The sequence below is a fragment of the Olea europaea genome, chromosome 11, assembly GCF_002742605.1.
Source record: "Olea europaea var. sylvestris chromosome 11, O_europaea_v1, whole genome shotgun sequence".
NCBI lineage: Eukaryota > Viridiplantae > Streptophyta > Magnoliopsida > Lamiales > Oleaceae > Olea > Olea europaea.
In genome coordinates this window covers 20,727,298-20,752,099 of record NC_036247.1, presented here as the reverse complement: position 1 = coordinate 20,752,099, position 24,802 = coordinate 20,727,298, and the positions used below count along the sequence as shown (strand labels likewise).

Sequence of the window (24,802 nt, the reverse complement as noted above, 5' to 3'; positions counted from 1 at the left end):
ACAGAATTCTTCAAATGTACAATCTTTATTACGATTTCTATCTAAACACAAAGGGATTCTCGGTGGGAATCGAAATATTTTTAATTTTTCGCTGTACATATATAAGTAGATCCCCAACACATTGTGCATGTGTTTTTATTTTACATTCAATTCCTGTACATAAAGGTCATTTTGGGTGACATAAGTCAATTATTGTCTTTGCTTCAGAATGAGGATAGTTATCGTTTTGAACGAGTGCCCCATTGGAAGTATGAAATACTCTACTTAAAACTAGTTTTCTGGCATAAATATTCTGTAAATTGCTAACCATATTTGTGTTTTGTGGAATAAATTAAGCGAGGTTTTTTATTTTTAATTTTTCCTTATGTGGGAGAAGTAATTTAGTTAATATGTTTTCGAGTACCATTAGGCAAGGTAGTTTATATGTCAAAACCCAAAATCCCCAATAGGTGAAGTTTCATGTAGTACTAGAACTTCTTGACAAGCTGGATGCCACTGTTCTTGAGAGAAGTAAACCATACTGGTCTCGTCTAGTGGAGCTCAATGAAGAGATTCAGAAGGCATGTTGCACTATGAAAACAATGTTTAATGGATCATTTGGAGCTACATTTCTAACTGACACTGGTCAAGAATCTGCATTTAGTTACAACATCCACCAATTTGCCGATGTTTATACTAGCAAGCCAGAGAACTTGTTATATCTATCAGAAGCATGGCTTCGTGTACCATATGACATAAAAATTATGCCACACGATGTGAAGATAGTGTCGATTTCCTTGCAGAAGTCTCTTAATTTTTATCTTATTGATCCTCAATTGCATATTTATTGATTGGATTAGTTACATATGCAGTTGTTGGCAGAACTGCATTCTGTCAAGCTGTATGTACAAAATCCTTGTACATACAGCAAATTCCTTATCGAATATCGATTTTTTTCAGTAGCATGTCTTACTAAACATAGATCTGATTCTTATCTTGATGGAAAGGGAAAAGTCGAAGAATCTCTTGGTTAATTAACATGTGAAGAGATGGGCTTCTCTTTACCAATTAAATTCATTTCACTTAAAAATAAATTCAATCATAGACCAAAAGAGTTTTTATGTTTCCATGACAATTCAGATTTCTTGATGTTGTTGCTTGATATTTTGTCCTCTTACCTTGTTTGGTCTTACAATACATATTATGCTTCCTAATTGCTTTGAAGGTATCTCTACCAGTGTCGGTCTAGCAAGTCGTCTTGTGATAATTAACAATCTTTTGGCTGAATGATTTTCCCATTCGGGATTGCTTGTATTATAAGGAATATAGTTATATAAATATGAAAAGAGAATTATACAGATATAGTAAGAGAATTATAGTAAATATAATTACTGTCTAAGAATGGTAAATAATCTTCATCGGTCTCATTGACATCCCCCTCAATTGATGCTGGACGATCAAGAAGTATCAATTTGCTGGCTAGAAATTGATGAACGAGGTCTCGTCATCATCTTAGTAAACACATCAGAAATCTGAACATTAGTGGTGACATGTGGAAGAGAAATAATGCAACTATCATAAGCCTCTCATATGGAATGACAATTCATTTCAATGTGCTTAGTCCGTTCATGAAATATAGGATTAGAAGAAAAAGTTTGAATGGCAGTAGTGTTGTTAGCATGAAATGAAGTAGGTTCAAGCTGAAGGTAATCAAGCTCTGCTGGAAGACCTCGAAGCTAGACAATCTCAAAGCAAGCAGATGACATAGCCTGATACTCAGATTCAGTGGAAGATTTAGAAACGCGATCTTGCTTCTTACTTCGCCATGAAATAAATGCACTTCAAGGAACATATACCAACACATAATTGAGCAACGAGTGTCCAAACATCCAACCCAATCAGCATCACTATAACCTATTAACTTTAGAGGGGAGATGGCAAGAAAGAAAAAAACCCATGTTAGGCTTACCAATCAAATATCTAATAATACGACGAACCGTGACTAAGTGAAGATGTCGTGGAGCATGCATGAATTGACAGATGGACAGCAAAAGAGATATCGGGTCATGTAATCGTAAGGTAATTCAAAGAGCCTACTAAGTGACAATATAAAGAGGGATCTGAAAGAAGATCACCCTCCTCCTTGCGATACATCACATTCACCTCTAAAGGAATGTCAATAGATTGACCATCCCGAAGTCCAGCTAATGTAATCAACTCCTCTTTATACTTATGCTGATACAGGTAAGTCCCAGTCGGAGTTGAATGCACCTCAAGACCTAAGAAATATTGTAAAGGTCCCAAATCTTTCATATGAAATGATTTCTTAAGTTAATTTTCAAAGTGATATATCAATCCTGAGTCAGTCCAATAATAACTATATTATCCACATAGACAAGAAGAAGCACAAAGAGCCTGTTTCAACTTATAAAGAAGTGCTTTAGCTTACAAATATCGAGGGAGGGTTTGGAGAAAAGACCCGCTAGAGGTGATATATAAACTCTTCCTGAAGATCACCATGCAAGAAAGAATTTTTGACATCCATCTGCCGCAAAGACCAACCTTTGGAGGTAGCTGTAGCAAGAACGATATGAATCGTTGTCAGTTTGGCAACGAAAGCAAAAGCCTACTCATAATCCACTCCATATTCTTGGCGATTACCGAGAGCCACCAACTGAACTTTATATCGATCTAGAGAACCATCAAAGCATAACTAAATAGAGTAGACCCATTTTTACCCAATAAGTTTGACTCAGAAGGTTAAGGAACAATATCCCACGTGTAATTCTCTTAAAGAGCTATGAGTTCCTCTTCTATTGCTTTCTCCCAAAAAGGTTGGATAACCGCCAGAGAGTAAGGAATAGGAACAGTGATGTTGCAGAGAAACCATAACGATTGAGAGGTTAAGTGATGCGAGTGGATCGCCTAAGATTAGTGGTGCCTAGAGAGGGATTAGTGTTGGAAAGAGGTGGTTGGGTAGAATGCTGTCGTTTTTGATATACCAATCCTGGCTTAAGACATTTGATGGGACAAAAGTCATCTTCAAATTTATAAGTGGAGCCAAATCAGAAGTGGACATGATATGCTGTTGGAAATAATATTAATTCTCAAAGAAAACCGTATTGTGAGAGATAGGAAATCGGTTTAGCAACACCATCATAACAGATGAAACCTTTTTAAGCAATACTATAACCTATAAAAGCACATTTTGCAGATTGAGCAGCAAGTTTATGACATTCATGAAGAGGCAGATGAACGAAACAAATACACCTAAAAGTATGTAACATTTTATAACTAGGATGTGTATCATACAAATGAAAATGAGGCGAGTCAAAATCCAAATGCTGAGCATGAAGTTGATTAATTAGGTGTACAGCTGTGGATAGAGTTTCGAACCAAAATCTAAGCAGAACTGAAGATTCCAAAAGCAAAACTCAAACAATATCCAACAAGTAGCGATTCTTTCTTTCGGCTAGCCCATTTTGTTGTGGAGTATATGGACAAGAATGTTGAGATATAATTTACTTTTGTTGCAAGAATGTTTGACAATCATGAGACATATATATTTTCCCTCGTTGTCGGACCTTAGAATCGAATGCTAGCAGAAAACTGTGTTTCAATGTAAGCTACAAAAATTCCAAGAGTGGTACTGACCTCGCTTGTAGAATGAAGGAAATGTATCCAAGTGTAATAACTAAAATCATCAATTAATGTCACAAAAATATTTATAACGAACATGTAAAATGACGGGTGTTATGTCTCAAACGTCACTATGAATAATTTTAAAGCATTTATTAGCACGATTATCATGAGTGGGAAACAAAAGAGACTTACTTTACCCAAGTTTACAAGTATCACAATCAAAATTCAAATTTTGAGAACTGAAACTAAAAACCCACTTCAAACAATAGGCCCACTTAAAAGTTAAAACAACCCACGCAACCCACTTCGAATAATCCCCACAGCCCACTTCAATTAATAAGCACACAACCCATTTCAAGAGGCCCAATTCAGTTAATGAGCCCACACCCAATCCCACACGGCCTCACACACCTCAACAGATTAAGGCCAGTTAATAAACCCACAGCCAAACCCATACAGCCTCACATCTCTCATCGATCATGGAGATGCAATCCCACAAAGGTCGCGCTGATCGTCAGAGACACAAAATGCGAGTCGTAACCGATACTTGCACACACAGATGGAGACGCCAATAATCGAACAGACGATCTCCTATGCCGATTGCACACACAGTAACCATAGCAACACGGCACACACATAAAAGTTGGAGAATCTCAAATTCAACTCCGACCTCCTATAAAGAATTGATTCCCACCTGTAAAGGAAATCAGATATCGTTCCCCTCGATTCCACGACCCAAGATGCTGCACCACACTACTCAGTGACCAACAGAAGTAACCTAAGACTTGCAATCTTGAATGCAGGCTCTGATATTATAACAATCTTTTGGTTGAATGATTTTCCCATTCGGCATTGCTTGTATTATATAGGAATAGAATTATACAAATATGGAAAGAGAATTGTACAACTATGGTAAGAGAATTATAGTAAATATAATTATAGTATAAGAATGGTAAATAATCTACATCGATCTCATTGACAATAAAAAGTGCAATCATGCTACATGTATAGGGATTTTTGCCAAACAATTTGACAGATTGCCAACTAGCACAATTTCATAGGATGTGAGACACCAAATAACTTCAAACCAATCAATCCAATGTTGGCATTTCATCATCAGTAAAAATCCTATATATTTCATCTGTACGAGGAGCTTAATTCTAAAAAGAATAGGTTGATCCTCTCACCTCTGGTATATACATGTGGTCTTCGTTAATGAATATTTGATGCACTAATTTCGTTAAGACTTGCTTTATTGAGTTGGCCTAAATCTGATTGTTTGTGTTTGTGCACTACTCAAGAAAATTCTATAAAATGGTCAGACCTTTTAGTTTGCTTCTATTATTTTTCCTCTGGATTTCCATTTATTAAGTACTTTTTAGTTTGCTTCTTTAATTTATACTCAAGATTTCTATCTATTAAGCACTTGTTCCTTTTCAGGTTTCATCAAGTCTTTCAAGATTTGATTGATTTTGTTCTACCAATGAGCTGGGAAATATAGAAAAAATAACTTCTTATCAACCCTCCGGCTTGTCATTTATGTAATTAGTAAGTAGAAACTTTGGATCTTTTATTGAGACTCTTGGGGTCAAAGATACACAAATGCTCATATTCTATGAGATTCTTTCGTCCTGATTCAATGGAACCCTCCTTGGCGATGAGTAACTTTAGCTTGTTGAATCAGAACCAGATCATCTTTCCTCAGTCTCTCATTGATATGTTTTCTCGCACATATCTAATGTGCCATGTGATTAGAAAATTATACGCCTTTGGTAATCTAGACCGGGAAAAAGATCGAACGAGCTTATTTTTGCAAAAGAAAATATAAAGATTAAAGCAGACATATTCTACTATTTTGAATGAATTATTGTCTCTTTTACATATCCAGTATTTTTGAGGTGTACTTGATTGTTGCTTATGCTATGATTAGTACTTGTGTTAGACAAGAATAATGCTAACAAGTATCACTGGTGCGATTAGGGGTATAAGCTGTTCGATTTTACCGATTTTTGACAGATTTTCAAACCAAACCGTTTAAAATGGTTTGAGAAAAACTCAAACCTAAACCAAACCATTTTGAACGGCTTGAAAAAAATTCAAACCTAAACTTAACGGTTTGGTCCGATTTTAAAACGTCAGTTTCACCATATATTTTTTTGCCCGCCTACTTTTATGTTATTAATTCATTGAATTCAATATATATTTATAGCTTACTAGTAATAAATTTAGAACAAACTCAACCCCTGTTTGAACCAAATTTTTGGGATAAAAATGAAAATTTGGACCATTATCCTACAAGTTCAGCCGCCTTTGTTGACCTACTGTTTCATGTGTGAGACCCAGCCTCCTCTCCAACAGCCAATTTTCTCATTATGATGATATGGAAAATATGGCTCAAACATGAGCTAAATATATCTACTATAAATTTAAATACCAACTAAATCAAAGTGAAATCACAATAAACTAAAACATAGTTTTTTTCACCTTTTTAGGCTAATAACGATACAATAACGTTACAATAAAAGTCTATAAAATTATATATAAGGCCCAAAAAATATAATGATGTCCAACAAGATCTCGTAATCATCATATCTGAAAAAAATGATACTAATTAAATAAAGTGAATAACCACCCACAATAATAAAGCAATTGTTTATAATATCAATATAACAATTACACAAGTTTACGTTTGTAAGATGTTACGAAATGCATTTAATTTCAGATTCTTACCTTAATTTGCTCCAAAAAAATTATTGATCTAAAACTTTATTCGTAACAAATATTATCACCGAAGGTTTAGAATCTCTTTGTCTCCGATTTGGTATAATGAACTTCAATTCAACTTTGAAGAGACGTGAAAAAGAAGTGTGTGGTGACGGTGGCTCATGACTATGTTGGGAGTCGACTGTAGTTCATCTAAATTTTGAAGAGGAAAAAGGCTTTTGATAAATTATGTTAGTCTTGAAATTATTAGATATATATTAGGATTATTGGATAATAATAATAATAATATATCTGTATTAGAAAATTAGAAATTGACAAAAATAATTACAAATGACAAAACTATTGAATTTTACATATTTGGATGAATTTTCAAAAAATTTCATTTTTTCATTTTTTTAATTTTTACATATTTTTTCGCCAGTCCGATTTGGTTTTAAACCGCAATTAAAATTCTCAAACCTAAACCACACCATTTTGACCTGTTTGGTTTGGGTCAAAACCATTTCGTTGACCGGGTCCACGTGACACCAAATCGACGGTTTCTAAAATGTGGGTTCGGTTCAATTTTTCGATTTTTGCTTACAGCCCTAGGTGTGATGACACCAGTTTAGGTGACATTCAGTGATAGGCTAAATTAAAGGTAGAATAAGTGATTCATTTGGTTATACCTCTCATTTTATGTCACGGTAATGTCATCTAGATTGGTCTTTTAACATCATTGATGCTAAATAAAATTACTCGTTAAATAATTGGTGGGAGACAGCCAATGAGCCAAATGTCATCAAATGGTATCTATTTTATTTCCTTTTTTGGGTTTTCGTAGCAGATATCTACTTTCTCTCTGAAATTAGAAAACCTTTTCATAATTCATTGCAGAATTTTCTTGGACATACTTTCACGAAATAATGAAGTGTGGTTCTTTCAGAGGCGCAAGGGCCGTTTTTGTTGATTTCTCTGCCCGTCAACCTATATTTTAAGCACTTGTTCCTTTTCAGGTTTCATCAAGTCTTTCAAGATTTGATTGATTTTGTTCTACCAATGAGCTGGGAAATATAGACAAAATAACTTCTAATCAACCCTCCGGCCAGTCATTTATGTAATTAGTAAGTAGAAACTTTGGATCTTTTATTGAGACTCTTGGGGTCAAAGATACACAAATGCTCATATTCTATGAGATTCTTTCGTCTTGATTCAATGGAACCCTCCTTGGCGATGAGTAACTTCAGCTTGTTGAATCAGAACCAGATCATCTTTCTTCAGTCTCTCATCGATCTGTTTTCTCGCAGATATCTAATGTGCCATGTTATGAGAAAATTATACGCCTTTGGTAATCTAGACCGGGAAAAAGATCGAACGAGCATATTTTTGCAAAAGAAAATATAAAGATCAAAGCAGACTTATTCTGCTATTTTGAATGAATTATTGTCTCTTTTACATATCCAATTTTTTTGAGGTGTACTCGATTGTTGCTTATGCTATTATTAGTACTTGTGTTAGACAAGAATAATGCTAACAAGTATCACTGGTGCGATGACACCAGTTTAGGTGACGTTCAGTGATAGGCTAAATTAAAGGTAGAATAAGTGATTCATTTGGTTATACCTCTCATTTTATGTCACGGTAATGTCATCTAGATTGGTCTTTTAACACCATTGGTGCTAAATAAAATTACTCGTTAAATAATTGGTGGGAGACAGCCAATGAGCCAAATGTCATCAAATGGTATCTATTTTATTTCCTTTTTTGGGTTTTCGTAGCAGATATCTACTTTCTCTCTGAAATTAGAAAACCTTATCATAATTCATTGCAGAATTTTCTTGGACATACTTTCACGAAATAATGAAGTGTGGTTCTTTCAGAGGCGCAAGGGCCGTTTTGTTGATTTCTCTGCCCGTCAACCTATATTGCATTCATTTTTATCCATATCCCTTGTTAACATCGACTTAGAGACGTAACGTTTTTAACCCTCCTTTTTTTTTTTTTTTTTTTACACGTTTAAATTTAATTTTTATTATTTTTTATTTTTTTAAATAAATTTGACACATGAACAGTTTGAAATATGCGACAATGAAACCTGAATATCATATAATATTTGTAAGAGCATCTCAATAATCAAAGATTTCAAGAGTTGGAACGTAAAGAACTTGGATTAAGTGCTTTTTCAAAAGTTGTTTAATTAACCTCATATTTTTTATTTTAAAGAGTCTCTTAATTTTTTTAAAAGTCTGACAAACTCTATTCTAAAATATAAATAAAGAGTCGATACGAAAAAAGGTAAATTCGCTCTTTAATACTTTTAGTGCTTTCTTTTATTCTTTTCCAAGTTTCCGTCATCTCTTTCGAAATAGAGTTAAATAACAAAACGAAAACGAGAAAAAAAAATACTCTTTAGTTGTAATTATTATTGAAAATGCTCTACATTTTAAAAAGATTCTCTTTTAACCAAAGACAATTATTGAAATGCTCTTATCGGTGTAATTTGAATCAACAATGTACAAAAATAATTAGATTTTTGAAAATCTCTTTATGGATTGAAATAATAGAATTAAAAAAGTCAAATCTAGGGATGGCAACAAGTTAGGGACGATCATAACAATACCTGTCCCCCTTGGGAATTTTTGGAAGTCGGGGACGAAAGTCGAAAGATGCCACTTATGAAAAAATTTCTGCCTCGTTTATAATTCAAAGTGGAGCATGTAAGGTAAGGTCGATGTAAAATTTTGCAATTCTTGATCGAGTCAATTGTAATTTCTAATACACAAAGTGATAGGATTAGCTGATTTTGGATGGTGACCTATAATGAACTACTCATGATCTAGGGATGGCAACAAGTTAGGGACGATCATAACAATACCTGTCCCCCTTGGGAATTTTTGGAAGTCGGGGACGAAAGTCGAAAGATGCCACTTATGAAAAAATTTCTTCCTCGTTTATAAATCAAAGTGGAGCAATGTAAGGTAAAGTCGATGTAAAATTTTGCAATTCTTGATCCAGTCAATTGTAATTTCTAATACACAAAGTGATAGGATTAGCTGATTTTGGATGGTGATCTATAATGAACTACTCATTTATCGACACGTCCTGCCATCCAATTTTAGAGGAAGCTACTAGTGAAGTCATATTCTCCTGATTAAATTTGGAGGAGTTGTTAACCATATGAAAATTCTCCATTTTTGATGGAAACACAATCTTTGTGTTTGTGATTTTGGTTTTGAGGCAATCTTGGCACTGAGTTTTGTAATTAATTCTCGAAAAATGGATATAAACTCCCCCCCCCCCTCCTTCTCTTTTTCCAAATATTTTTCGCCTGTAATTTATAATATATAATTGAACCCTCAAATTCAATACTTCGATTTCTAATTAAAGTAAGAAGAAAATGTGAGTAGTTGAGAACTTGTACATAGTTCACCTACTCTTCCTGAATTGGTGCACTATTCCATCTGCATGCTACTTCTGTATATAAATCATAGGGAAAAGGATAATTAGACATAATTAGAGCTTGGAAAAATTCGAATACAAGATTAAGAGAAGGCATGATGGAGAAAGATATCGAAGAGCCAAGAGTTTGTGTTGTTGATGCTTCAACTTATGTTGGATTTTGGATACTCAAGAAACTACTCATCAAAGGATATAGAGTTCATGCAGCTATCCAAAAGAACGGTAAATTATGTCTCTCTTTTTTTCAAGAACGTACATAGAGGTGTTAAAATATGTCAAAACGATACATTTATAAACACTCGGGCCGAATCTCCTGTCCCCAGTCAGGAGGATAAAAAATTCCCATTGCTGATGTGAAATCCGTAAGTATGGTTTTCTATCGTATAAGTAAGGTTCTCTTGTCACGTCAGCAGTGAAAAGTTTTTATTCGAGCCTAATTTCTTACAAAAGCCCCTTTTGTTTGCAAGATTGGATAGAATGTAAATATCAAATAGCTTGATTGACTTATGTTGGATTTTGGATACTCAAGAAACTACTCATCAAAGGATATAGAGTTCATGCAGCTATCCAAAAGAACGGTAAATTACGTCTCTCTTTTTTCAAGAACGTACATAGAGGTGTTAAAATATGTCAAAACTATACATTTATAGACACTCGGGCCGAATCTCTTGTCCCCAGTCAGGAGGATAAAAAATTCCCATTGGACGTGAAATCCATAAGTATGGTTTTCTGTCGTATAAGTAAGGTTCTCTTGTCACGTCAGCAGTGAAAAGTTTTTATTCGAGCCTAATTTCTTACAAAAGCCCCTTTTGTTTGCAAGATTGGATAGAATGTAAATATCAAATAGCTTGATTTTTTGTATTTTTTGGTATAGGGGAGAAAGAGATAATCAAGAAAATAACAGACTTACAGAAGACAGAGAAAGGATTAACTACATTTACAGTGGATATGTTGGATTATCATAGCATTCTTGAAGCAGTGAAGGGCTGTTGTGCTTTGTTCTGCTGTTTGGATAGCCCATTTCAATATGAAGTAAAGTTCTACATCTTTTCAACAACTTAAGTAGTTTGTTTGAGTTTATAATTTGGTAATATTTGCAGGAGAAAATGGTGGATATGGAGGTTAGAGGCGCCATTAACGTGGTGGAGGCATGTGCACAGACAGACAGTATAGAGAAGATTGTGTTTACTTCATCTTTAACTGCAGCAGTATGGGGACAAAATATAAGTTCGGATCACAAGGATGTCGATGAAAGGTCTTGGAGTGATCAAGATTTTTGCAGGAAAATGAAGGTTCGATTTTATTCTTTTTATCTTGTTAATATATTAAGAAAACTATAGTGATGACTGTTAAGGGATAAATCTCATGACGAATAAAGATGAAAATTTGGATTACTTCTCTTAATAAAGTTGACATTTTAAAATGAAACATCAAGTCATAACACGGTATGTCCATTAGAGCTCATTAAACTCTAACGAGCAATTCGATCCAATTAAGACTCGAGAAAATGAGCACACTGTTTTCAAAATTGGTTTGTACAAACAAGTCACCATGGCATGTTAAGGAATAAGTTCCACAACAAATAAAGATGAAAACATAAACCGATGTATAAGGGTTTGGATTGCTCTTCTTAATAAGATTGACCTTTTAAAATGGAACTCCAAGTTTTAACAATGACTTACTTTCTTGAATTACACTACACAGCTGTGGTATGGTTTAGCAAAGACACTTTCTGAGAAGGCTGCTTGGGCTTTAGCCATGGACCGCATGCTTGACATGGTTTCAATCAACCCTGGTCTAGTTATTGGTCCTGCTGTTGCTCAACAAAATTCACAAGTAACAATGTCATATCTTCAAGGTAAAATGCTGTTTTCTATATTGGTCAATCAATAGAGAGAAAAGGGTTAACTAGTATGTGAATTATGGTGAACAGGTGGAGAACAAATGTCTGTGAATGGAGTTCTGGCCTTTGTTGATGTAAATTTTCTAGCCGATGTTCATATTCGAGCTTTCGAAGATAGATCAACAATTGGCAGATATTTCTGCTTCAATCAAATTGTGAACTCAGATAAAGAAGCTCTAAAACTCGCGCAAAGCTTGACTCCTTTAATTTCCATACCATCCAGGTATAGCTCGCTCGCTTGTGTATGTATGTATATATTAAAATAGATATCTGTTACATGTACAAACAGTTTTACATATAGGTTGACAGATGAAAAAGAAGAAACAATTTCTGTCTAACTGGTTTTTCAATTTCTGTCAAATTGTTTTTACTTTTTTTTTCATTTGTCAACCTATCTGTCAAAGGAGGTGTACAAATAGCAAAACTCGTTAACATAATATTATTTTTGGTGTGTTATGCAGCTATAATTTGGAAGAGAGTGAAGTATATGTTGAGAGATTAAGGAGCACAAAACTTGGCAAGTTGGTTGAAGGCGCTGCCTATTAGCATTTTATTGTCAATTTGAGGACTTGGTATATTTATGATGGCAGTTCTCCAAATCTTGATATTCCCATTTAGTGATTTGAATCTTGTACTCAAACTGAAATTAATTACTGATGTAATAAAGCATCCCCATTTCTTGGTGAAAATTAGAGTTCCTTAATAAAAAGTCGAGAGAGTAGGGGATCGATCCAAACAGACGTGACATGAACAAGCGTCGAAGGCTGAACAATTTTCCCTGTAGACTCTTCTATCAGCTCTTAAAGTTGAAAAAGTATAAATATTTAGCAAAAGAGTGCTATTTTTTTCCCAACAGAAGTGACCTATATATTAGGAAAAATGGGTTGGTAGTTGGTTAACTACTTTCTCCCATTTTGGCGAGTTACATAACAAGGATCAGTCTCAGTTTGAATTAAGTTTGAATTATTTTAGCTCACGTTATTGTGGACTCTGGAAATAAATGTTATCAGAATGTCCTGCAAATTCTTTGTTCTTCCAAAATAAACATTTCTTCTGAATAGTAGTATCCTTTACAAATACTAAAATCTACAGAAACAGAGTCAGGATTAGTTCAAATTTTGTGTGTGTGTGTTTTTTTTAACGAACTACTCAATCAACAAAACTAAGTGTTTAATGTTCTGAGATGAAAAATTAAAGCCAAATCGCATTAATTTCTGGATAAATAAACCTCGTGGTGAAGGTCAATTCTTCGTATAGCAACATATGATATTCTCTGGTTAGTGTTTGCCTGCAGTACCTACATCCAGGCTCCACAACAGTTGAGTGGGTGCAATGGAACCAGACATTTTTTGGGTTGGGGTCCGGGTTGGGGTCCAGGTGGTGAGACGGAAACAGTGACTTCTGATATGTCTCCTATTTATTATGCCCAAAAATGAAGTAATAAGAGCAAAACCAATTCAACATTCATGTGACTACCCTGCAAAAATATGTCGAAAGCCCTCTGAATGACAACAGTCACTAGCCATAATATCTATACTTCACCCACTACCTCCCTTCTGCTTTTCACAGCATATCCACAACTTCCTCTTTGACGCTTCAGCGACTGCTTCATGGCACTTAAATTAAGCTCAAACCAGAAGGCTGGTCCTGACTTAAGCAAGGCTTAGATTCTTGCTCGATGAAAGGATTCCCCAAGGGATTCGTAGAATCATGACCAACCGTTGATTGTTCTTGCAGCTGTTGATGCTTGAATGCTTCTTCTTGATGAGGAATTACAGCCATCCGATGTGCATAACTTTGTTGTTGATCTTGTTGCTGCATGAGATCTTGTTGTTGGAGCATTGCAGTCATCTGCATGTAATTCATCTGCTGATAATATTGCTGCATAAATTCTTCTTGTTGCCGGGACATTTCATTCATCTGTGCATAATTTGACTGTTGGTGTTGATACTGTAGGGCTCCGCCTTCTTGTTGGGGCATTTCCATCAACTGCAGATAATGCTGCTGAGCTATACTATCATCCTCAAAAGGATTCGATGAGACCATACCCATATGATAGGTTCCATTTGGATTTGTTTTTGTCAATGCAATATCATATAAACTATCCAGTGTTAATCTATCCAGTCCAACTCCCTGGTTTTATATAATTGTATAGAGAAAGAAAAGAAGCAACTTTTCAGGATATATTTAAAGGATGGTGCAAGCAAATCCAAATGACACATATGTAAAGGAAATTATGGATCACGGATGAGTATTAGTAAAGCATCTATAAAATTTAGCTCAATTCCTTACAGAACTGATGTATTATGAGATGAGAAAGTTGGGTACTATGTTGCCCGGAAATTTCAAAATTGTGAAATCCTTGTAGGACATGATACTCTTAAGACATGCAGCTCAACCCAATAGAAGTTGGTCGAGTAAAAATATTGTAGTCTCATGACTATAATTGGATGCATGTATCTTCTGCTAAATAACAGCTGCATAAAATGTAAGGAATGTGCTCATATAAGACTTCTAACTTGAAGACATTAAAGATTGAATTTTTTGCAACAGAGCATCACAGAAAACTAGCTATAAAAATACATGCTCAAGTCAATGCAAGTTTTTTTCTTATGGGGAAGACATACCCGTTTAGTCGCTGTTACAGCTGCAGAATTAGAACCTGGTGCCATAGTGAGTGCAAGCTCCCAGTCAGTAGGCTCTCGAGAGAGATCAGAGCTGATTGCAGGATTGGACAGCTTTTCTACACATAATTGCAAAAGTAAATTACATACCTGAACACTTCACAAGTGATGTTAGTTGTTAATAATAGAAACAAGATTCACCAGTTGCAACAGTCGAAAGGGCAAGGGAATTGTTATCATCCGGCTCAGATGCTTCTTGACATGGGTCATCCCAGCTCTAACAATAAAGAGAAATTTGATGAGTAACTTACAAGGCTTTCATCCGTATTTTATTCTAAAGGATTCCATGAATAAGGAAAACACTACCAATAGATCAGGAATCAAAGGTGTATCTGCAGCTTCACTCTTATCAGTCTTTGGAATCTTTGGAGAATCGACAGATGGGTGAGATTCTTCAGTGTCAATGAAAAGTTTACGATCGGTCTCCAAATCAGCTGCAGGAACAGCAATTTCTTTCGGAGTAGTGCTTTTATCGTCATCATTCTGAACCCCAAGGAAACATATAAGCTATGCTAGAGATGTTTCACACTCACATCGACAACGGTAATTCATTGGTTGCTAATGTTTCCAGGCTTTGTCTAAAAAAGTTCTACCATATTTATTTCAGAAGCAGTTCAAGCTTTTACACCGTATTTGGAAAACAAAATGATGGAAAAAAGAAATTACTTATTGTAAGTATTTACAGGCTTTGCCTAAATTCACAACATTTACGTACCGTTCTCCAGGGAAGCATCAAAGGTGTGGGGCTTCCATTACATATTCTTCCATGGCTTTTATAAATGATGCAGGTGGCTGAAGTTTGATATCCAAGTAAAGAATGATGCGACAAAACAAAAAAAATACCGTGGTTAAAAAACACTCTAGGATTTGAAGAAACAAATAAGTGGTTTAGTACCTGCTCAATTTTGACGTATTTCTGCCCTCGTCCAAAGTCAAGGCCCCTACAGATGTCAAAGAACTCAGACAGCCTATCCGCCTACAGGAATGTGTCCCACATTATGCAAGGCATATAGTATGAAATTTAGTCTACATGGACATTAGAAAGAAAGACACGAGAGTCGAGACATACCTGATCCCCAGACTTCCTATAAATTTCAAGCGCTTTGACAGCATCATGACGATGCATCTCAAAGAACTGTTGAACGACACAAGTCAGTAATTCTTTAAGTATCTGTACTTTATTGGAATATACAAAACTAATTAGTACCTTGTCGACCAAATTAAGAACTCCATCAGTAATTGCTACATAAAGCCTAACACTTTCAGCCGCAACCTGAGAAGATCATCAGCAAGAATAAATTCGAATCAAATGAAGTTCTCTCTAGAGGAAAAAAGTCATAAGTGATTACATACAATTGATAGTGCATACTGGATCAAGAAATTATATCGAGCTACTCCAACTGGCTGTACAATGGCACATGGCCAACATTCACCAAAGAAATAAAACTTTTATGTTAACTCACTTGAACAAATGAGTAGTGGAAATAAGTAGACGTTAATATAAATATATTAATAAGTGGTCAAGAAATCGACGATTCAATACCTGGCAAGCAAGAAGGCGAAAAAGAAGTCGTTGCAAAGAAGGTAACTGCTCAAGCAAATCTGGTGTGTCAAGCCTCTTTGTTTTCTGTACAGAACAGATTGTTACCACATAGTAAAGAAGTTGAATGATACCCGATAACCCATTCACTGTTCATGAATAGTAAGGGGAATGTGTTTTGAAATAGAGTTTTTTTTTTATTTTTTTCGGGAAAATGTGAGGTTAAAAACGAAGAAAACGTTTTGAGTTTACATGTAAAATTATTTTATAGGAGAATGTGTGATTGAAAATGAGTTTTTAAAAAAAATGGAGCCCAAACATAGGCATAATACTACAAGAATAATGTGACTTTCATTCATGAATCAATAATGTTATGGTATTCCAAATTATTTTCAACCACAATTAGAAAATTTAGGCATAAGCATATGCATGTCTGTCCATAATTTGTGTGGGATACCTTTTTGATTACTAATTTAAGTGATGTACAATTTATGGATCTTACAAATTGGCTTCTTTAATTCTAAACTAAAAACAGAACAAGTAAGAGGAAGAGGAAGAAAATGAAAAAAATTTGAAAAAGTTGGTTGATGATTGCTTGTACAAGCTCACAAAAATATAGAAGATTAAGTAAAAAAACAACATACAACTAAATTTTTTGCATTCAACGTCATAATCCTGAGGAATAATTAGATTCACCACCAATACATCCAATTTACTACATAGCAGAATGAAATTCGAAGAAAAAGGTAAGGAGGGAAAAAAGTGAAACCATTGCCTTGATAGATTTGAACTCAAAAAAATAAAAATAAAAAATATAAAAATCTTACCGTATAAATTAGAATAAATATCATAATACAATAGTTGCATTCCAAGATGAATTAATTACATACCGAGTGATCTCTTTGGAAATCATATTTCAGTATGCGGAAACATTCCAGACGTTCCTCGAGATATAAAGCATATATACGTATCCAAGAAGAATACTGATAGGTACCACCCAGAGTGCTGTAGACTTTAATGGGAAAAACAAGGAAATCGACTGTGAAAGGAGATTTGTATTAATGGAAAAATTCCAATTACAGAAAGAAAGAAACAGAACCGGATTAAAGATGACCGTTAGAGGTCGTATGACATCCACTCTTACTTAAATATTCTTTTTGCATGCCTATCTCTTCCCAACCCTTTTCTGTTTATAGACTACTACTAACCGAATTGCCTCCTCACTCTTTACTCCTAACAGAATTTGTTATTTGTTACTGCCCCTCCCCCCTCTTCTCCATTCTTCTAGAATAGGTATGCTTAATTGGGGGCTTATCAATTCCCCCCCCCCCCCCAATTCAGCCACCTTGTCCTCAAGGTGGAAGGTAGGAAATTGATGAGCAATGAGACTGTGAGGTTTTCAGGTTGCTTCTAGTGGAGATAATCCTTTCCACTGAATCAACACTTCCAAGCCTTCCTTCGCTGTCCTTACGCCAATGACAGTTTCTGGTTCCACTAGCAATTCCCAGTCAGCCCCCAGATTGTGAGGTAAAGGAGATGTCAGCTGATGTTGCCCCATAGCCTTTCTTAGTTGTGAAACATGAAACACCGGATGAATTTGTGTCTCAGGTGGTAATTTCAAATAATAAGCAACCTTTCCCACCTTATTTATAACTGTAAACGGTCCATAGTAACGAGGGGGCAAGTTTTTCGTTGACACGGTGAGCCAAAGTCTTGCGACGATAGGGGCGCATTTTCAAGTACACCTTGTCTCCAACCGAAAACTCCAGTGCTCTCCTACTCTTGTCAGCCGTGATTTTCATCTGCTGCTGGGCACGGTGTAAATGTACTCTGAGCTCCTCCAAAAGTTTATCCCTTTCGGCTAACTTTTGGTCCAAAGATGATACTATAGTTGACCCTTTCTCAAAACGCAGCAGAGGTGGAGGGTCTCTTCCATACACTATGTGAAAAGGGGTACGTTGTGCTCCCACATGGAATGAGGTATTGTAAGAATACTCCGCCCAAGGTAAGAAGTGATGCCACTCCTTTGGTCGGACTGAAGTAAAGCAACGTAAATATGTTTCCACCCTTCTATTTACCACTTCCGTCTGTCCATCCGTTTGGGGGTGATAGGCTGAGCTATGTCTGAGTTTAATCCCCTGTAGTCGAAATAGCTCACACCAAAACTTGCTCAAGAATACCTTGTCTCGGTCGGAAATGATTGAGTGCTGAATCCCATGAAGTCGAACCACTTCTTTTACAAAGGCAGTTGCCACAGATGGTGCTGTGTAGGGGTGTTTGAGATCAATGAAATGTGCATACTTGCTCAAGCGATCAACTACTACCAAGATTGAATCAAACCCTTCCAACTTTGGTAGTCCTTCTATGAAATCCATAGACACGTCTTCCCATATTTTCTCTGGTATAGGGAGCGGCTGCAACAGCCCGGCAGGAGCCAAGGTGGAGTACTTATGCTGTTGGCAAACTTCACATGCGGCCACATATGCTCTTATGTCTTTTTTCATCCCAATCCAATGGAAAGTTGCTGCCACCCTTTTGAAGGTTTTAAGGAAACCCCCATGTCCCCCAATCTTCCTGTCATGTCCATCTTGTAGAACCACTAAGATAAGTGATGATTCCCGAGGTAAAGTGATTCTGTCTTTGTATAACAAAACTCCCTGAATGAGGGTATAACCTGGACAAGACGATGGATTAGCCTTTATAGCAGTTATAATGCGGCTCAACATCGGATCTTCTTCTGCAGCCTTTATCACTTCCTCTAACTGTAGGCCACAAGAAATGCTAAGGGTCATCAAGGTCGTGGCTACTCCCTTTCTTGAGAGCGCATCTACTGCCCTGTTCTCCAGCCTGGCCTTGTATTCTATAGCCATGTCAAACCCCCAACAACTTCGTGAGCCATTTTTGATATTCTACGTTTACTAAGCTCTGTTCAAGAAGGAATTTGAGACTCTTCTGGTCTGTCCGGACTACAAATTGTCTTCCCAGCAAATAATGCCTCCACTTCTGTACAGCCAACACAATTGCCATGAGTTCCTTTTCATATATTGATTTATTCTGGCTCCTCGGCGGAAGGACTTGACTAAAATAAGCAATGGGTTTCTGATTTTGCATCAGGACAGCCCCTACGCCTTGTCCAGACGCATCCGTCTCAATCACGAACCGTTGTGAAAAATCTGGAAGAGCTAACACCGGAACCCTCACCATTGCCTGCTTTAATTTTGTAAATGCTGCTTCTACAGCTTCATTCCACCCAAAATTATCCTTCTTCAATTGTTGAGTTAATGGCCACGCTATCTTACCATAGGATTCGACAAAGCGTCGGTAGTACCCTATCAACCCTAGGAAGCCTCTTAATTCCTTCAAGTTTTTTGGCCGCAGCCATTCTTTCATTGCCGCCACTTTAGACTCATCCGCCGCTACTCCTTTCCTTGAAATAATATGCCCCAGATACTCTATCTCTTTCTGCCCAAATAAACACTTCTTTTTGTTCGCATAAAGCTGATTTTCCACTAGAATCTGTAGAACCTTACGTAGGTGACCCCTGTGCTCCACCTCAGTTCGGCTATAGACTAGGATGTCATCGAAGAAGACCAACACACATTTCCTGAGCAGCTCTCTGAAGATGGAATTCATCAAGGATTGAAAAGTGGCTGGTGCATTCATCAAACCAAAAGCATGACGAGAAATTCGTAATGGCCTTCATGGGTCCGAAAGGCAATTTTCGGAACATCCTCTGCTCTTACTCGGATTTGATGGTATCCGGACTTAAGGTCAATCTTTGAGAACACCGTCGTCCCATTCAACTCATCCAGCAGCTCATCAATGATCGGGATGGGAAATTTGTCGGGACAGTGGCTTTGTTTAATGCTCGGTAATCCACGCAAAATCTCCAACTTCCATTTTCTTCCTGACCAAAAGCACAGGACTTGAGAACGGACTTGTGCTTCGCTGTATAATTCCTGCTGCCAACATTTCCCGCACCAGCTGTTCAATTTCATTCTGTGGAAGTGCGGGTACCGATAAGGCCTCACATTCACCGGCGCAGCACTGGATTTCAAGATGATTGCATGATCTTGAGCTCTCTTAGGAGGCAGCTGGGTGACATCCTTGAAGACCAATTGAAATTCCTCCAAAATTTCAGTAATAATTGCTACTGGTTGCGGCGGAGTAAGTTTTAAGTCGATGGTAATGGTTCCCAATTCCAGCAAAAGTCCTTCTCCCTGTTCCTTAAAGGCCTTCCACATCGTTTTCAGTGACACAGGAGTCCTGCTGAGGCTGGGGTCCCCCTGCAATGTTATATTCGTCCCAACTACGTCGAAAGACATTGTTAGACTCTTCCAATCCACCTGCGTCCTTCCTAACTTCTGAAGCCACTGCATTCCCAGAATAATATCAGAGTTGCCCAACTCCAGGGGTAAGAAATCTTCCTCTATCAATAGCCCTGGTAGTTTCAAGGACACCCGTCGACAAATGCCTTCCCCTTTCACTGTCATGCCGATTCCCATGATCACTCCGTATCCTGCCGTGCCAGACAGTGGCAATCCCAACTGTTGTACCATGTCAGCTGAAATAAAGTTATGTGATGCCCCAATGTCCACCAGTACTACCACCTCCCACTGTCCAAGCCTTCCCCTCAATTTCATGGTGCCCGGCGCTGTAAGGCCCACCACCGAATTTATTGACAACTCCACTGGCTGTCCCGGGCCCATGGCGTCATTTCCGGCAGAACCCAGGTCTCCGTCAGCCTCAACGTCGCTGGCATCCAGTTCGCCGTTCTACCCAGCTTTCGTTTGCTCATCGCTCCTTCAAACTCGCGAGTCAACAGGACTTGTAACTCTTTATTCCTGCACCGGTGCCCGACTGTGAACCGTTCATCACACTTAAAACACAAACCCTCCTCCCTCCTGATTTGGATCTCTGAATCTGAAAGGCGTTTGAAGGCTGCAAGATTTTTGGGGACAAAATTAGGGCGTTGTGGAAGTAGATTTACTGGGATTGTGTTTTTATTTTGACTGAGTGGGGCTTAGGGCGGGTTGGGGCTATAATAGGGAATACTTTTGGGCTTCGTTGGATCGGGGCCTTGGTGGGTAATTAGGTTCCGGTCCTCAACCATTTGGGCCACCTCCATAATCTGCTCTAGGCCCAAAGGTCTCAGTAATTGGACTTCGGCCCTGATTTCCGCCCTGAGTCCATTAAGAAAGCTGCATTCCATCACCTCCTCTGAGATTCCCAATAATGGCGAGGCTAGAGTTTCAAATCGCCAGCGGTACTCCCTTACCGTCGCAGTTTGCCGGAGAGACAAGAACTGGGCACATAAGGATCCCTCCTGTGAGGGTCGAAATCGCCTGAGCAATTGTGCCTTCAAATCTTCCCACGTTTTCACCGGTCTCCTCCGCTCTTCCCACTGGAACCAGGCCAGTGCCTCGCCGTCGAAACACACCGCCGCGGCTTCCAGCTTCTCCTCCTCAGAGAGTCGATCGATACTGAAGTATCTTTCCACCCTGAACACCCAGCCGTCTGGATCGTTCCCTTCAAATACCGGCATCTCCAATCGCCGTATGCGTGGCTCCCCCCTCCATTCACTACCAGCACTTCCCCCAACGAATTGGTTATTGCTGGGTCGCGATTGTGTTAACCCAGACTCAGCAGACAACGTTGGTGACTTCTCACTGGCTATTCCCTTCTCCTTTCGTTCCTTCTCCTGAGTATCCCATTTCCGCATGAGCATTTCGAACCTTTCTATCATCCCCGCATGCATTAATCTGAATTCTGCTTGTAGTGAACCCAATCCTGCCTAAAGTTCCTGATAATGGTTCTCCACCCTTTGATCCAGTTCTCCCACACGATCTGTCAACGTCATGGTTGTACTGCTCTGATACCAAATTGATAGGTACCTCCCAGAGTGCTATAGACTTTAATGGGAAAAACAAGGAAATCGACTGTGAAAGGAGATTTGTATTAATGGAAAAATTCCAATTACAGAAAGAAAGAAACAGAACCGGATTAAAGATGACCGTTAGAGGTCGTATGACATCCACTCTTACTGAAATATTCTTTTTGCATGCCTATCTCTTCCCAACCCTTTTCTATTTATAGACTACTACTAACCGAATTGCCTCCTCACTCTTTACTCCTAACAGAATTTGTTATTTTGTAATGATTAAAGTTTTTATTGCAACCTGAGAAAAGATTAAACAATACATAAGAGAAATTGTTAAAAAACACTGATTATGAGTAAGTAAGTAGACACTTTTTTTATTCTTGTACAGAGACATATAAAGAAAGGCGAAGCATGAAATCAGACAGGTCTACGAATTGATACTAACAAAATGGAAATATGATCCTAGTGTTTGAAAAAATTATAATTTCAGGTATGAACATCATTTGAAAGATGGTTAGGAAACTCTAGAACAAGATCATGTTGTCTCCTATTATTTGCTTAACTTCTGACCATAGTGACTAAAAAATGAACCATTTGTTTACATAAGATTTGACAAAATTAAAGAGAATCACAACAAATGCTCAGTTATTGAAAGCAATAGTAAAGATATGAGATAATCAAAAGAAAAAGAAGCTGACATGAGGATAAAAAAGAACTAAAATAATTATTCTGCAGGTCCCTAAATATGTATTAAATTAATCATCAAGCAAAAACTAACACCAAATAATGGCACAGAAGTCTGACTAAACTATAGAGGAAAGATAACAAATATAAGTCAGAACCATCAAACAGTCTCGCATAAATAATGACTCCAAAGCAACTACAAATGTAATTGCTCCTAATAATTACAGAGCAGCTTCATAACCAAAGTTTTCAAGCCATTCAACATGAAAACTTTAAGAGCCCATGATTGAATTTCAGAACAGGCAAGGTGAACCCAAAAGTGCCTCTTATAATCCACCAAAGAATTATGGAACCATAGGTATAGAGCCTCTTTAAATATCTCAATCCGACCCTACTTAAGTAGTTGTGCTAACAATAATAAGCAAGAGCACCAAGTCAGTGAGAACAAAAGCCACAAAATGATTCATGGTAAAAACAGAGGGATCGAGCCACTTGACTCTGATCTCATAGCATCAAGTGTCATTCACATAGCATCAAACGTGTAAACATAGTTCATAAAAATTTTCTCTTGCTTCCCAAAAAGAAAATCGGGCAAATAGAAGTGTTTGCATCTCAAAAGGTGAATGGATTTTCAGAGAGCTATGGATTGAGAAACATCGGCAGAAAGAAAATGAAAATGAAAATGATTGCCAAATTGGCTAAATTACTTAAATTCTACCATTACTATGTACATCTACACCAAGGAAGATATAAATTTTATCCAGAAAATGGAATTTATACCTTGTGAAAAGTTTCAAGGGAAAATTTCCTAAATATTCTTAGGCTATGGGTAATCTACAAAGCATTGTTTTCAGTTTACCAGATTTACAATTTTTTTTTGTCATGTTCTTTTCAGATTTTTACTTAAAGAAACAGTTTGCACATAAGGTACAAGATAGCAATGTATACCAGTAGTAGCTGGGCTTGTTTGGAAAGCATAACTTGTCATAACAAATGTTTCATAGCATGAAATCCAAATGCTTTTCAAATTTCATAAATGATAAAACTTGTGATTTGCACCTCTACTAAGGAAGATCCCCATAGTTAACGCAGGTTTCCAATCAGAATTATAAAAGGAAAATTCTCAATTATAATGCATGAGACATGGAATTGTCTTGTCATCCATCTTGTTATGATTTGTCAAATGTCACAAGTAAAAAATTTGTTGTCTGCAAAATCTGTATAGCATATTGGTAATTATTTAACTAAAAATGAAGTTGAGAGAAAGGGGCTGAGAATCATACTGCCCAAGTACGGGTTTTAGAAAGACGCCTTGCAAGTGCATGTATGCAATAACCAACATCTGCTCGAGGTCTTAAAGCTGAAACTGCATCGAAAATTTCTGACAAATAAAGAAGATAAGTCTGCGTACATAAATATTTAGACTCCAGAGGTTAAATTGATTCGGAAAATAACTTTTAAAGGATCTCCATAAAATAAACCGGAAATTGAATTGCACTTTATGGAACCAACAACTAAAAAACGTGACTATTAAGATCTCCAAGAATTAATATTGTATAACCAACAAAACAATGAACGTCAAAGCTTTTAGATTTTGCACATGCCAAAGGCAGAAATTTTAACTCACTTCGTACATGCTTCTCCTTTGGCAATATTTCAATGTGGTTTGTGGCTTTAAGAATGGCAACATCTAATCCGTCAAAAACATAACACTGCATTCAGACTTCTTCAAATCAAGGAAGTAAATGTACCAAGTTTATGGCTTGAATAAGACCTTAAACTCACCGTTGACTTTGGCCATCCCAACCATCGTAGAGTCTTTAAGAGCACCAACAGCTTTTCTAAAATTTTGTTGACAGCTACTTCCAGCTGCCATTTTATTTCAAGGAACCAAACACATTGAATTAGAGAACCTGAAAGAAAATGAGAAAAGGAAAATTAAGTTTACAGATATGCATTAATGTACAAACTTGAGATTCATGCCTCACTAAGTATGTCAAACAGTAACAATTATGTTCATTATTTGCCATAAGCCTCCATTTGAGGCGTGAGTAATCATTGTATCCACTATTTATCTATGAAAAACTCCTTTGCAGAATAGAATTTGTATGCCAAGAGTCTAAAACTTTTATTCAGGAAATTGGCAACCGAATATAATTTATTATTATTTTTTTTTTTGGGAACTTCCATGACTCTGTTCCTACAGTAGTTCCATCATATAGAACAAAATAACCAGAATAACATTAACAGTTTGAGAATTGTCCTGAACATCTATGCACTACTCATAAGCAAATAGTAGAACCCCGAGCTTAAGACTAGTTTGAAAA

At 36.9% G+C, this 24,802-nt stretch overlaps 3 protein-coding genes across 3 annotated transcripts in view; 1 reads left to right on the top strand and 2 right to left on the bottom strand.

The window, feature by feature from the left end:
* The first annotated feature begins 9,710 nt into the window (after positions 1-9,710).
* On the top strand, positions 9,711-12,375 carry LOC111403723 (cinnamoyl-CoA reductase-like SNL6). Its single transcript, XM_023032329.1, has 6 exons — positions 9,711-10,005; positions 10,658-10,815; positions 10,884-11,075; positions 11,488-11,641; positions 11,717-11,909; positions 12,148-12,375. Exons 1-6 carry the CDS (start codon positions 9,879-9,881, stop codon positions 12,230-12,232), a joined length of 909 nt encoding a protein of 302 aa, XP_022888097.1. The 5' UTR covers positions 9,711-9,878; the 3' UTR covers positions 12,233-12,375.
* Positions 12,376-13,081: 706 nt separating this feature from the next.
* Positions 13,082-15,735, bottom strand: LOC111403722 (putative clathrin assembly protein At5g35200). Its single transcript, XM_023032328.1, has 8 exons — positions 15,724-15,735; positions 15,578-15,643; positions 15,266-15,346; positions 15,086-15,162; positions 14,677-14,853; positions 14,512-14,587; positions 14,314-14,429; positions 13,082-13,819 (listed from the first exon to the last, which is right to left on the bottom strand). The coding sequence occupies exons 4-8, from the start codon at positions 15,101-15,103 to the stop codon at positions 13,304-13,306; spliced, it is 903 nt and encodes a 300-aa protein (XP_022888096.1). The 5' UTR covers positions 15,104-15,162; positions 15,266-15,346; positions 15,578-15,643; positions 15,724-15,735; the 3' UTR covers positions 13,082-13,303.
* Positions 15,736-22,056: 6,321 nt separating this feature from the next.
* Positions 22,057-24,802, bottom strand: part of LOC111404576 (putative clathrin assembly protein At4g25940) — a 3,184-nt gene continuing 438 nt past the window's right edge. Inside the window, exons 2-5 of the mRNA XM_023033367.1 lie at positions 24,250-24,388; positions 24,103-24,172; positions 23,759-23,856; positions 22,057-22,089 (exon numbers count right to left, since the gene is read on the bottom strand). Of these exons, the coding sequence (XP_022889135.1) occupies positions 22,057-22,089; positions 23,759-23,856; positions 24,103-24,172; positions 24,250-24,351 (303 nt within the window). The 5' untranslated portion in view covers positions 24,352-24,388. The remainder of the gene's footprint in view (positions 22,090-23,758; positions 23,857-24,102; positions 24,173-24,249; positions 24,389-24,802) is intronic.